Genomic DNA, 13,253 nt, shown 5'->3' with positions numbered 1-13,253 from the left:
GAAACAAGTATTTTTGTTTAAAAAGTAAAGTTGATATAACAAGCCCCTTTATATTACATGCATTTTAGGAAATCTCTCATTGAAGGGAGTGATTTAAATGGGAAATATCGTGAAATAATCATTAAGGAGGACATCTCTCAGCCACGAGGACTTGCTGTTCATCCAATGGCCAAGTAAGTATTTGTGAAAATAAGGCCCTTTCTGTGGAGGTCATAGGACAGTTTATGTTTGATGTGCTAGTGTCCAAAATTCGTCATAAGACCTCAGGTGGTCAGTGGAATCAGAAACCAAGAAAATCCATGAGATTTGTTCAAATGTTCAGAAATGGTATGGCTAGCATAACTTCCTCGTCCTTTTAATGTCTTTTGATTTGTTTTTCCTATAGAAAAGTTTATTGTTTCGATACCCTTTCATTTTAAGCAAATTCAATTTCTTTTTGAAAAGAAGTGGGCTGTAATTCATTCATCAATGAGGCATAAGCCCCTTACACTATGTACTTTCTTTAAAAACTATACTGTTTCTTGAGAGAGGATGATATTTGGATTGCGTGGCTTATGAATTCTATTTAGAAAAATCATGAGTTCCAGTGATAGGTCATTTCTAGATTTAGGGAAGAGGAAAGAGAAATCGTGAAATATTAGGAGGCTCTATGTTGTTAATTGTGAACTAGTGACAAATGTTGGTTTAAGTTAGAGAATTAAGGAGAATAATTCCTTCCTAGTTAAAAATCAAGGATAAAAGCTCATACTATTTTATTTATAATGCAAATTTTATGATGGTCTGTGGGAAATGATAAACTGGTAGAAATAGATAATTAATTTGGAGCCAGCCACATGATTCAAACAATGAGAACATAACCATCTCTAAACAAGCCAGTGAAAAGATACTGAACCATATTGAGTTCAAAAAATGTGCCTCAGCACCTGCTTTCCAGAACTGAAAATTGACCAAGTTAACTGAGTACATAGTGTAAAACAGGATAATAGATAAATATGCTCTTCCCTTTACGTTCTAATTTTACGTATACGGCAAGTTTTACATATGCATAGCAGAGGGACAGGCTAGCAAGATTCCATTGCCTTTTGTAGCATGAAACGCTGATTTAAGAACATGCGCTCAAACACCTTTGATTAGTAATATACTACAAGTTTCTAAACTAACAATTCCTTTTTTATCCAATCATCTGAGCCTTAATTCAGCATTTTCTGTCCAAGTTGTTGTACATAGAGAAGGTAATTTTTTGCTTTTGAAAATTATGTGTCCAATATTCAGTGCTATACTTTCTCTTTCTGTATTCCTGGGTGTACCACTTTAGTTTATCCTAAAGTGACTTACATTGATGTTTTTAATAATGAAAGAATAAAAGAAGTGTTTTTCCTTGCAAGTTTTATTTGTTGTATGCTTTCTTGATTAAAGGAGATTATTCTGGACTGAGATGGGGATTAATCCACGAATTGAAAGCTCTTCCCTTCAAGGCATTGGCCGACTGGTTATAGCTAGCTCGGATCTGGTCTGGCCCAGTGGAATAACAATTGATTACTTAACTGACAAGTTGTATTGGTGCGATGCCAAGCAGTCTGTGATTGAAATGTCCAATCTGGATGGTTCAAAACGCCAAAGACTTGCCCAGAACGATGTAGGTGAGGCTTTGGAATGGGTGATTTCTTCAACTTGATTGAGTGTTGATGAGTGTTAAATACAAAATGTGTTTACACACACACACACACATACACACACACACCCCCCCCCACACACACCCTTAAACATATGGTGAGAAAGGAATACAGACAGACTAACAGATTTCTCCAGAGATGTATGAGCTACAAAGATTACTTTAACATTGGAATATTGGATAAAAAATAGCGATGCATAATCATTTCTCTCTGCCAAGATTTCTTAAAATCAGAATGAAAATATTAACCATTTTAAAACTTCTTTAAGAATAAGAACTTGTTCAGCGACTACCATTTCTTATGTTTCCTCAAATGTCATTTTCACAAGTGATAGTATCACCTTTAGCCATTCATGTGCAAAGGTTAATACAGTTTTCCCTCCTATTATATTTTCAGATTTTGCATGGGGTGTCATGTATTTTCATAAAGAGTTTTGAAACACTGTAGCCTATGCTAACTGTTACAAGAGAAGTACAAACTGTTAGGACATTATATAGCAGTAGGAGATTCATTTTGACTCAGGGAATCTGCAGAGACAGTATTTGAACTGGGCCATGTGGTAAATAGAAGGTGATAAAACACTATCATTTGAGATAAGCCTGCAAAAATTGGTCTTTGTATGTTAGTACTCCAGGATATGTTAACTGAAATTAATTCTGAACGTACTAGGGAGCCATTGCATATTCTTAAGCAGGAAATGTATCTGCTAATATTGGAGTATCAGGATAACCACTTAGGTAACAGTATAAGTGTTGGATTGGAATGTGGAGAGAAGGAAATGAGTTAGGAGGTTATGATAATTGTTCAGTCAACAGTTAATAAAGGCCTGAGCTAGAAGATTGCCATTTAAAAAGTAGAATGGAGGGTTAGAATATTACAAAAATCACTGTGAATGAAAAACCAAGAGGATTTGGTAACAGATTGGATGTCGAAATGAAAGCCAGGGTGATGTTAGAGATGCTTTGGGAATTTAGAAACTGGTTGGTTGGGAAGATGAAAAACATGGTCTCTCTTTTTTAGGAAGAAGCTAACAAACTAATAATCCATGTAAGGTATTTATTTTGCCCTTTCTCTTTGGTAATGAACTTCTAGATTTGTATTATACATTAAATAGATCAAGATAAATATAATTAAAAATTTTACATACTTCCAAGCTTCTTTAAAAATTGACATACTTCACAATAAATTATAAGCTTGTGTACAATTGTAGACTTTTATCATCCATGTACCATTATAGGAAGTGGAAATACAGTGGAGAGTAAAACAATTATGGTTCCTGTGAAGTTATGGAGTCAGTAGGGGAGATGTACATTGTTAAAAAATACATCTCCCAAATAAATGTAAAGTTATAGCTTTGATATTTGGAGGTATAAAGGGATTTGGAAATTCCTAACTAGAATGTAAAGACAACATATCCTAAACCAAAAAAAGCATAGGAGATATTTTGTAAATAATTTGTATTGCTATAATCTGTAACTAATGCAACTTCCTATTAGATACAAATACAAATAATCTGGTATGTGTACATCTAAATAACCATTCCCACCATTACAGTGCCATCTACTGGTAGTTCAACTGTGGCTCTCCTGTAAACAAAAAATAAGGAAGATTATATCTAGTGTGGGGTTTGTGTTGAAAAACAATAGCTAACTCTGACACATACTACAACATAGATGAACCCTGAGGACGTTTTGCTAAATGAAATATGGCAGTCACAGAAGACCAATATTGTATGATTCTACTTACTTAGGGTATCTAGAATAGGCACACTTATAGAAACAGAAAGTAGTATGGTATTTGCCAGGGCCTAGGGGGAGGGGGAAACAGGAAGTTGTTTAATGGGTATAGATTTTCAGTTTTGCAAGATGAAAAAATTTCTGGAAATTGTTTGCACAGCAATGTGAATGTATTTAACATTACTGAAACTGTGGGTTAAGTCTTAGGCTTAGATGGTAAATTTTGTATTATGCGTTTTTTTATCACAACAAACAAAACAAAACAATAACTATATAGGAAATTCCCTTCCTGCCTTTATGGCTTTAATTTGGGACAAAGGCTAGAGACCCAAATGAATCTTAATGGCCCTGGTCAATAATGATGGCTGGAGATTCATTACACCGGGAAAAATCGTTTGAGTTTGCTGCCAGTAGAGGGAGACATTCACCCTAATCCACCAAATCCATTTTTCATTAGCAAAAAGACTGGCCTGGGGAATGTGACTGGATGTGATAAAAGCTTCCAAACCTAGGGGTCCTTAGCTTTGGCCTCTAACCACTTGAGATAGTATATTAAAACATTTCCCAGCTTACTAAATACTGGAATATCTTATCAGAGCAGTTTCAGTGGCATGGAGAGGTGGGTTTAGTTGAGGTAGGATCAGAAGAGGCCATTTAGGGGTTGATTGGAGCCATGAAAATGGAAGCAGCAGATAATAAATAACTTCCAAAAAAACTTGTCTGAGAAGGGAAGGAAAGAGACAAAAAGAATTTAGAGGGGTCAAGGGGATGAGGGAATTAAGATAGGAGAGACCTGAACATATTAATCAGCTAAGGGAAAGAAGCTGGTAAGATGAAGAGAATAGAAGAGAATTAATGTAAATGAAAGGAGTAATTGACAGAACAAGGTCCTAGAGAAGGCAGGAGCACAGTCAATGGACTAATTTTAGTTAAGAGGAGAGATAGGAAAGGAAATGTATTGGTGGAGATGGGAATTTGAGGAGGCTGTTATTCAATTACCTTAGATTTTTTTAAATGTTGTAAAAATCTCAATTTACAGCAACCTGTAAATTTAGTCTACTACTTATTACTGCCATTCAAAAGACAAGGAACCTAAGACAAAGATGGGTAAAATAACTTACCCAGTCAAGTTGTTTAGTCTATAAATAGTGACAGAATCACTGAACATGGAAACATTCCTGCCCTGGTCGCCTTCTTTTTTTTTTTTTTTGTGTTACGCGGGCCTCTCACTGTTGTGGCCTCTCCCATTGCGGAGCACAGGCTCCACAGCCATGGCTCACTGGGCCCAGCCACTCCACAGCATGTGGGATCCTCCTGGACCGGGGCACGAACCCATGTCCCCTGCATCAGCAGGCGGACTCTCAACCACTGAGCCACCAGGGAAGCTCTGGTCTCCTTCTTATTGGTGGTATTATGTCAGTCACCCACATTCTCCCACTCTCTGAATGCTCGATGACCATGGGCTTTGCTAGGACTTCATACCACCAGGCTCCCATTCTAAGAAGAGATTCCCTCATCATGTGGATTCTCCTTGATGTAGGTGGCTCAAGGAAGTGGCTCATACATTGCTTAGCAGCTGTATTAAGAATTGACTTAGTATAGGAATTGGGTATATGTTTCAGGCCTTGTCCTTTTAAAAATATTCATGGCAAAGACAAGATGTTTATAATGGATCTCAACTGCTTCCAGGTCACCCATTTGCTGTGGCTGTGTTTGAGGATCATTTGTGGTTCTCTGATTGGGCTATGCCATCGGTAATAAGGGTGAACAAGAGGACTGGCAAAAATAGGGTACGTCTCCGAGGCAGCATGCTGAAGCCCTCATCACTGGTTGTAGTTCATCCATTGGCAAAACCAGGTACACTGGACACAGTCTTTCTTTGACTGGCATCTGCAACTATTTTAATTGTTTGATGGCAGGGAAGGGGGTGTGTGTTGCACTTCTCACTAATTTGGATAGATGTTAAGATCTCCTGAGATTTGGATTTCGTTTAAACTAAGATAGTCTGGTAATAAGTTTGGGCTTTATCCCTCCAACCTCAACTTTTCTTCTCCTGAGTAGCTTTTACTTATTTGCTTCTTTTCAAAGACTTTTGGGTTAAAGGCACTAAGGGCAGGGGCAGGGATGGGTGGGGGGAGCGATTTAGAAACCCGCAGTGGAAGCTTCTGCCTACACTGGGCTTTTCCCCACCTCCTGAGAATGCAAGTGAGTGAGCTTCAGCCGGGAGTAGGTAAGCAGATGGAAAAGCCACTTAGTTTCCCACAATAACTCTTCTTTCTGAATCACCCTTTGTCAGTCTGACTAGATTATAAGTCAGGAAATAGGAGTCCTATCTTCCCAAATAGCTTCTTGAACAAAGGTACTGGCTAAACTCAATACTCCTAAGGTAATCACATTCTGAGCTTATCTTAGAACCAGTGGCTCTTTATAGGAACTCTTCTGAAATAGCTCTTGATATAAACAGCTCCATTTAGATAGTTTCTTTCTCCTAAAGCTGTACACTGATTTTACACCTTTTCATCTCCAAGCCCATCTGTGAATGTACCTCCTCTCTGCTAGGAGCAGATGCCTGCTTACATCAAAACGGAGGCTGTGAACATATTTGCGAAGAGAGGTTTGGAACTGCTCAGTGTTTGTGTCGTGAAGGTTTTGTTAAAGCTCCAGATGGAAAAACGTGTCTGGCTCTGAATGGCCATCAGATATTGGCAGGTAATATGATAAACTATGTGGCCAAATTGTCTTACTTTAGCTCAGGAATATTGTCCTACATTGATTTTTATGCTTGTGCTAATTTTTAATATTTTGTATTCTTAAAAGCCCCCTTGCTTTTAGCGATGCCAAGCTGTCTTCCACACCCCCCCCACCGATGAGTTTGGCCTCCTCATTACAAACTAAATTTAATTGACTTCTTCTAGCTGTAAAATTAATGAACAAAAGATAATATTCCAAGTCTTAAGTTCCAGTGCTCCAGGCCCCTATTTTTGGTGGAGTAGCCCATCCTTGGAAATAAATGCCAGTATTTTACCAATTCAGGGAAGGTTCAAAGACATTTTGTTTAGAAGTTTTATGGCCTCAATTTTAGAGGTAGTCATATATAAACCCCCTGCCACATGACTGTCTTTATATGAAAAGCAGAGTCCTTTGTAATAAATAAGTTTAGGATACCAAACAGGTGTAGGGAATCCAGCTCGACAAGGCTCGTGATCCACGTTTTTAAAAACTAAACGTAGGGCTTCCCTGGTGGCCCAGTGGTTGAGAGTCTGCCTGCCGATGCAGGGGACACGGGTTCATGTCCCGGTCCGGGAGGATCCCACATGCCGCGGAGCAGCTGGGCCCGTGGGCCATGGCCGCTGAGCCTGCGTGTCTGGAGCCTGTGCTCTGCAATGGGAGATGCCACAGCAGTGAGAGGCCCGCGTACAGCAAAACAAAAAGCTAAACGTGACTTTGAGGAAGAAGAGATCTAATATGACATGTAAACAGTAGTACTGATTTACTTCACTTGAATGTGAATCCAAACAGGTAAGGTGTATTTGGATTCATCTCTTGATACCTTATACCAAAGAGAACTTAAATTTTATTTTAGATGTTTTTTTAAAAATTCATATTTATCCAATAGGCATGATATGTTAGGTGACATTGACAGCAAATAAATGGATTAATTTATCCATGGACCAGAATTGAATATTTTGGATTTTCTGAACTTTCTACCAATTGTTGCCTTAGGATAACAGTTCTCAATCTTTTTGGTTTCGGAGCCTTTTTACACTCTTAAAAATGATTGAAAAACTCGAGTCTTTGTTTGTGTGGGTTATATTTATCAAGATTTATGGTATTAGAAATTAAGACTAAAAATTTTAATATCTCTATTAAAGTTACAGTAATATTCCATTATATGTGAACATGTTTTTATGAAAATAAATGAAATAACTCTATTTTTCCAAACAAAACTGTGTAGTAAGAAGAATGGCATTGTTTTACGTTTATATCTTTAATATCTGACTTAATAGAGGGCAGCCAGATTCTCCCATCTGCCCCTCTGTTAAAGCTGTTGCTGTGTTGTTTTGTTTGAAGCCTATGAAGAAAATCAGACACACATGGAGCTGGAAAAGGGAAGATTGCTTTATAGCCTTTTCAGAGGACTTTTTGGTATATCTTCTTTTGATATTATATGTATCAGAACTAGACAGGTGGTAGTTTCTTAGAGTTAGTTGCAATGTTGAATCTGAAGCCGTATCAATGAACATTTTGTCCTCTGCTGTGTTAAAACCCAGTGTTCTGTTTTGTACTTTGAGTGGATCTTTCGCCATGCATGATTTTGTTGCATCATGTTTTGGTCATTTAAAAATATTGATTGACTGAGTTACACAAGTCTGCCAAATATCACATTAATATACCTACAATAACATTAACTAATTATTATTATCAAACTCATCAGAAAAGTCTTTGAGTGTCTGGATTTTGTTAAAATTTTTTTGCGGAAAATTTTCCAGAATTCGACTTTCCACTTGAAAGCTTAAATTTTATTACTGGCAACAAGCACCGTGAGCTAATTTGCCTTGAAGTGACAGCGTCACTTCATTCATTGTTGAGAAAATATCAAATCCCCAAATGTTAATGACATAGTTTATCAAACATTCTTTCAGGTAAAAATCATGTTCAATGAAAAAAAAAAAGAGCCTAGTTTTAGCTCGTATCTCTGAGAGTTCACAGGTGCCTTTCCTCCAGACAACCGTCATAGCTTCAGTGTGTGCGCAGTGTTTTATGTGTTGCTTCCCATTTCATTACACAGGAGATTAAAGAGCCAGGTAGTCCATGGTCAAGATTTTTAAAAATTAGTCATTTTACTGCCCCATCATGGGCTTTTAAAGGTGAAATTGGAGTGTGTGTGTGTGTGTGTGTGTGTGTGTGTGTGTGTGTGGCAGTGAAGAAGATGACCACAGTAGAGAACGTGCTACTAGTATCATGACGATTCACGCTAAAGCACCACATTTTCACCCATGTCTGCTTTTGCCCCATCACTTATCAATGTTGACAGTGAAAATAACAATACAGTTATTTGCCTTTTATGAAAATAGTTTTGACCTTCTAGATGCCATGCAGTGAGACCCCAGGGATCCATGGCCCACACTTAGAGAATACACAGTGTTTTAGGGGATCCATTTCTTCCATGTTCTGGGGAGTTGCATAGGCCCCATGCCTATGTTAAATTATAGCTTGTTTATGCCCTTCCACATTTCTAAATACTGGCAAAATCAAGCTAAAATAAATGTTATAAGCAGCCTAAAGGAGAAGGTGTATATATTAAAGGCAGGTTGGGGAGATCATCTCACTAATTTGTCCTCAGTAATGGCGAGCAGTGATTATGAGCTGATTATGTTTATAAGGATTTTGGTATTCTACTTTTACTGTTTTTGCCAGTACCAAGAAGAGTCCTGTCTTTCTTCCCTACTGGCTCTCCCCACCCTCAATTATAAGTGCATGGAGTGAAGCTGAGAGGGTGTAGTATAGCAGAGAAGGTTTTCTAAGCCACCTGGCAGTTTTTCTGAATCCTCCGACTCTAAGAAAGAGTCTGAACTCACACAAACAGCCATAAATATAAATTAACTCAAACACTTCTTGAATCACAAAAGGTAAATTAATTGTATCCGTTGGCCTTCAATAGGTAGTGGAGCAGATCTGAGTAATGGAGTAATACCGTTGGACATCTTACCCAGCAGTAGAGAGATGGAAGATAATATTACAGAATCTCAGCATATGCTAGTGGCTGAAATCATGGTGTCAGGTATGAATAATGAGTTCTCCAATACAGCTTTGGTTCCAATAATTCCCGTCCTACTAATTAGAAATTCTGAATGAACTCTCTAACTTAATGTTGACTAAATCTACACAAAGCTAGCGAAGACAAACTTTGGACTCAAACTTTGGTCCTTCTCTTCTGAATGGTTTATCTGAGGAAGATGGCTCCATATTAGACTGGACATGAACTTTACTCATTGAGGGTCGTTGGACTGAATCTTTTTTGAAGAAATCTAACTTGGAAAAAAAAAGTGAAAAATAGGCCAGGACAGATTTGGGTGTATCCCCATCCATGCCTAGTATTTTTGGTGTTTGGCCCATTTAGCTTTACTTCTGTCAGTGTGGAAAGCAGATGGTAGCTGGTAAGCAAATATAGGCTGGTTGCTTCAGCTGCTCCAGAAAGTCCACAAACAGCAAATGTTAGATTTTTTTTTCTTCTATAATATATTGCCCATTTATCGGCAAAATGCTAAATAATTTATTCAGTATGTAACGACTTTAGGGAACCTAATTCTTTTATAGTCTGTGTTCACTCATGAAGCCAGTGGTTTTCAAACTGGGCTTAGCTCAGCTTTAAAGCTTCTGCAGACCCCACCTCTTCTTCATGCTAAGTCTCTGCCTTTCAATCAGTGCAGCTGCTCTTTGAAGCATTTTATTTATTTATATTTCGGAGTGAGACTTAATTTTAACACTGTATGTGGCTAAAAATAAATTTGAGAACTCCACATTAGGGCATTATATACACTTAACCACAACTTTTGTGGTCATCAAACTGCAATTTTCGAGGCCCTGGGACCTCTTACCCCTTCTTAGAGGATTTTATCAGTGTAATTTTTGATAAAATACAAAGAGGTGAATATTTTTAGTAATAATAATTTTTACAGAGCTTTAGAGTTTACCAGGTCCTTTAAGTATATCCTCTAATTTGACCCTTATCACAATCTATCATTTTACAGATTTGAAAGCTAAGATACGTGAAGTTAGTGACTCGACCAAAGATTTTGAAAATTATGACCAAGTAATTAATTCATATCAAGAAAAGAATTACCGGAAACATGGTCATGTTAGGAATATTATTCATTTGGTGACTATTCATTTGCCATACACCGAGCTAAATGCCGGTGATACCATACTTAGCTAAATATAGCCCCAGCCTCCAAGGTCATAGTCAGATGTGGAGACAATGTGGTAGAATAAAACAATATACATAATATATATTAGCAGTATAGAGAACCTTTTCAAAGTCACTAGGGATCCCTAGAGGTTCACAGAGGATATTTTGAAAGGCTAATGTTTGGGGGACTCAAAGACCAAGGTGAATGACAGACAGTAGATTAGGCCACGTGGGTGGCATGGGGGAGTGACAAAATGGCTAAAGATTTGGAATACATACATAACAGGCTGTGTTTGGCTTCATGCCTGGAGACTGTACCCTGCCTCGTGTGGAATAAATGAAATTGATTGTCTTGGTGAAGATTACCTCATCTTTCCCTCCCTGGATTGTGTTCTATTTTGTCTTAGCCTGTAAAGTTTTAGTTCTACCTGTGTTAGGCTAAGGGGTCTTACTTATATTTTGTTGTGAAATTTCATTTCAAACAAGTATCTATACCAAAAAGAAATTGAAAACTTTATGTTGGATTTTAGGTCCATATCTTTTTATTCTCCAAAGACACAGAGTCACATGGAGCAAGCATATCTGTGTACAACATGGCAAAGAGGTTCAATCCTAAAAAGTTTCATTGTCAAATTCACTAAAATCACGAATTCTTCTAAATTCATGAATAAAATGTAAAATTCTTAACGTAGCCTGTTGAGCCCTGGAGAAACTAGCCTGTACCCACCTCACCAGCCTCAATTTGTGCCCTTCTATCCCCAGCTTTCTGTGGCCTGCTTCCATTACATGGGCCTTGCCTATAACATGCAGGTGTTGCTTTCTCGGCCTACAGTGCTCCTTCTAACCCCACCTCCCCAAGTCCTGTGTATCCTTCAGATCTCAGCTTAATATGCTCTTTCTCAGCAAGCCTTTCCTAGTCTCCTGACCAGGTGAGGCGAGAGTTGTTGCAGCTCTCTTGGAACCCAGTATTTTTTCTTGATTGTCCTTATTACACCTATACTTCAATAAATAATCATGTAAGAAAACAGAGCCCTTGTCTATGTTCTCCACCTCCGTATTTTTGGCCCTCATAAGGCTCTGGCACATAGTAGGTACTTCAAAATGAATTAATTTTGTTAATTTTACAAACAGACCCCAGAGTCTTTTCTAGCGTGATAAGGCTAATTCTGATTCAGGCTGTCACAGTACTCTTCTCCTTTATCATTCTTATCTAGATATGTAAATAAAATATTTTATAGTTCTCAAAAGATTCTTTTAAAAATCACTTTTTCTTCAAGTGCTTACAACAACCACGTGAAGTAGACTGGACAGAAACTGTCATCGCATTTTAGAGAAGAGACACGTGAAGCATAAGCGTGCCTTCCTTGTGGAGCTTAGTTTGTGGCAGAAGGAGCTTTGGCTGTGGCTCATCCCTCCTGCAGCTGCACATCCATTGCTTTTCAGTGTGCAAAGCTGCCTTGGGGTTTGCAAGTTACCAAATAAATCCTGAATCATATGTTAATTTAAGATAATTCCGCAAGTGATTTAACATGTCTTGGGTAATTTGATACTGTCCACCATATACTCTGAACAGCCTTGTGATTTGGGAGCTAGTCTTCCAAATAAATGCTGAATCCAATGGATAATTGATTTAGTCTGAACTTATCCATCTCAAAGAGTCATGAGTGACAGGAGGTGACCAAGCAAACATGAAAGGCCCGTGTTCCCACAAGAAAAATCTTCTCACTCAAATAGCTAAGCAAATCAAACGCCATTAGCCGATGTCTGCATTCACATGGCACCTGACTCCTATTTAGATCATTTAACTTTCTTTAATTTATGGGCAACTTTGGAGGGTTTCTTGACCTCTTCTATACTCAGATGAGCAAATTTACCAGTGAAAAGACAGAAGATAGTTTATATCCTACTGTGGTGTGTCAGGTACCCCCAACTCCAACAGAGAGGAGGCATTTGGAGAATGATTATATACATAAGTAGCTAAAGGAAAAAAAAAAAAAACATGCTCACATTTATGGCTCAAAAGGCAACTCTGTCTTCTGGGGCATTTGCATTTCATTGGAGTACGAAATGAAATGATCCTTTTACAGCATTTAGTTTGTATGGTTCATAACTCTGTAAAAGTGCTTTGAGGTGGGGCTTCCCTGGTGGCGCAGTGGTAAGAATCCGCTTGCCAATGCAGGGGACACGGGTTCGAGCCCTGGTCCGGGAAGATCCCACATGCCACAGAGCAGCTAAGTCTGTGTGCTACAACTACTGAGCCTATGCTCTAGAGGCCATGAGCCACAACTACTGAAGCCCGCGCACCTAGAGCCCATGCTCTGCAACAAGAGAAGCCACCGCAATGAGAAGCCCGCACGCTGCAACCAGAGAAAGCCCGCGCACAGTAACAAAGACCCAACACAGCCAAAAATAATAAATTTGAAAAAAAAAAAAGTGCCTTGAGGTTTGCAAGTCATGGCATAAATCTTGATAATAAACATACATTTTGACATATACATTCTATTATATATCAAACATAATTTTAGTAAATTGACAATAAATCTTTTTATGGTTAAATCTCTTTGCCATGTTGGTACACAGATCTACTTGCTACATATTAGTTGCATATCTTTGAGAGATAAGAATATATTGACCCCTTTTGTATGTCACAACGGTTGGGAATTCTCAAATAAAGCAATACAATTTTTGAAGTTTGAGTCCATTTAGTCCTAGAAATTGTATAGTTCAAATTTGCAAATGCTTTAAAAAATTATAAATAAGTTCACACAAGGGTCTTTGAACACCACATAATTCTTTAAGACTAAAGATTTGTTGAGAGCATGTAAACAGAAACATATGGTTTGTGGATCCTTTAATATAGATATAGCTTACAGATCAGCGCAGTGTTTCTATTTGGAGGTTAACCTGCCCCAGAACTTGAGAAAGGAAGTACTG

At 38.1% G+C, this 13,253-nt stretch overlaps 1 protein-coding gene across 4 annotated transcripts in view; it reads left to right on the top strand.

The window, feature by feature from the left end:
- The window catches only part of EGF (epidermal growth factor), a 95,334-nt gene that overhangs the window by 59,215 nt on the left and 22,866 nt on the right, over nt 1-13,253 (top strand). For 2 of the 4 annotated variants that reach the window (XM_032633399.1, XM_032633401.1), the window contains 6 exons: nt 69-173; nt 1,417-1,640; nt 5,099-5,266; nt 5,969-6,118; nt 7,481-7,555; nt 9,072-9,191. In XM_032633399.1, coding sequence (XP_032489290.1) covers nt 69-173; nt 1,417-1,640; nt 5,099-5,266; nt 5,969-6,118; nt 7,481-7,555; nt 9,072-9,191 — 842 coding nt within the window. The remainder of the gene's footprint in view (nt 1-68; nt 174-1,416; nt 1,641-5,098; nt 5,267-5,968; nt 6,119-7,480; nt 7,556-9,071; nt 9,192-13,253) is intronic. The other 2 variants (XM_032633400.1, XM_032633402.1) reach the window with 2 other exon arrangements.

This window comes from Phocoena sinus, chromosome 5 (assembly GCF_008692025.1).
Source record: "Phocoena sinus isolate mPhoSin1 chromosome 5, mPhoSin1.pri, whole genome shotgun sequence".
NCBI lineage: Eukaryota > Metazoa > Chordata > Mammalia > Artiodactyla > Phocoenidae > Phocoena > Phocoena sinus.
Note: the sequence above shows the minus strand (reverse complement) of the source record. Positions and strands in the feature narration are given on the sequence as shown.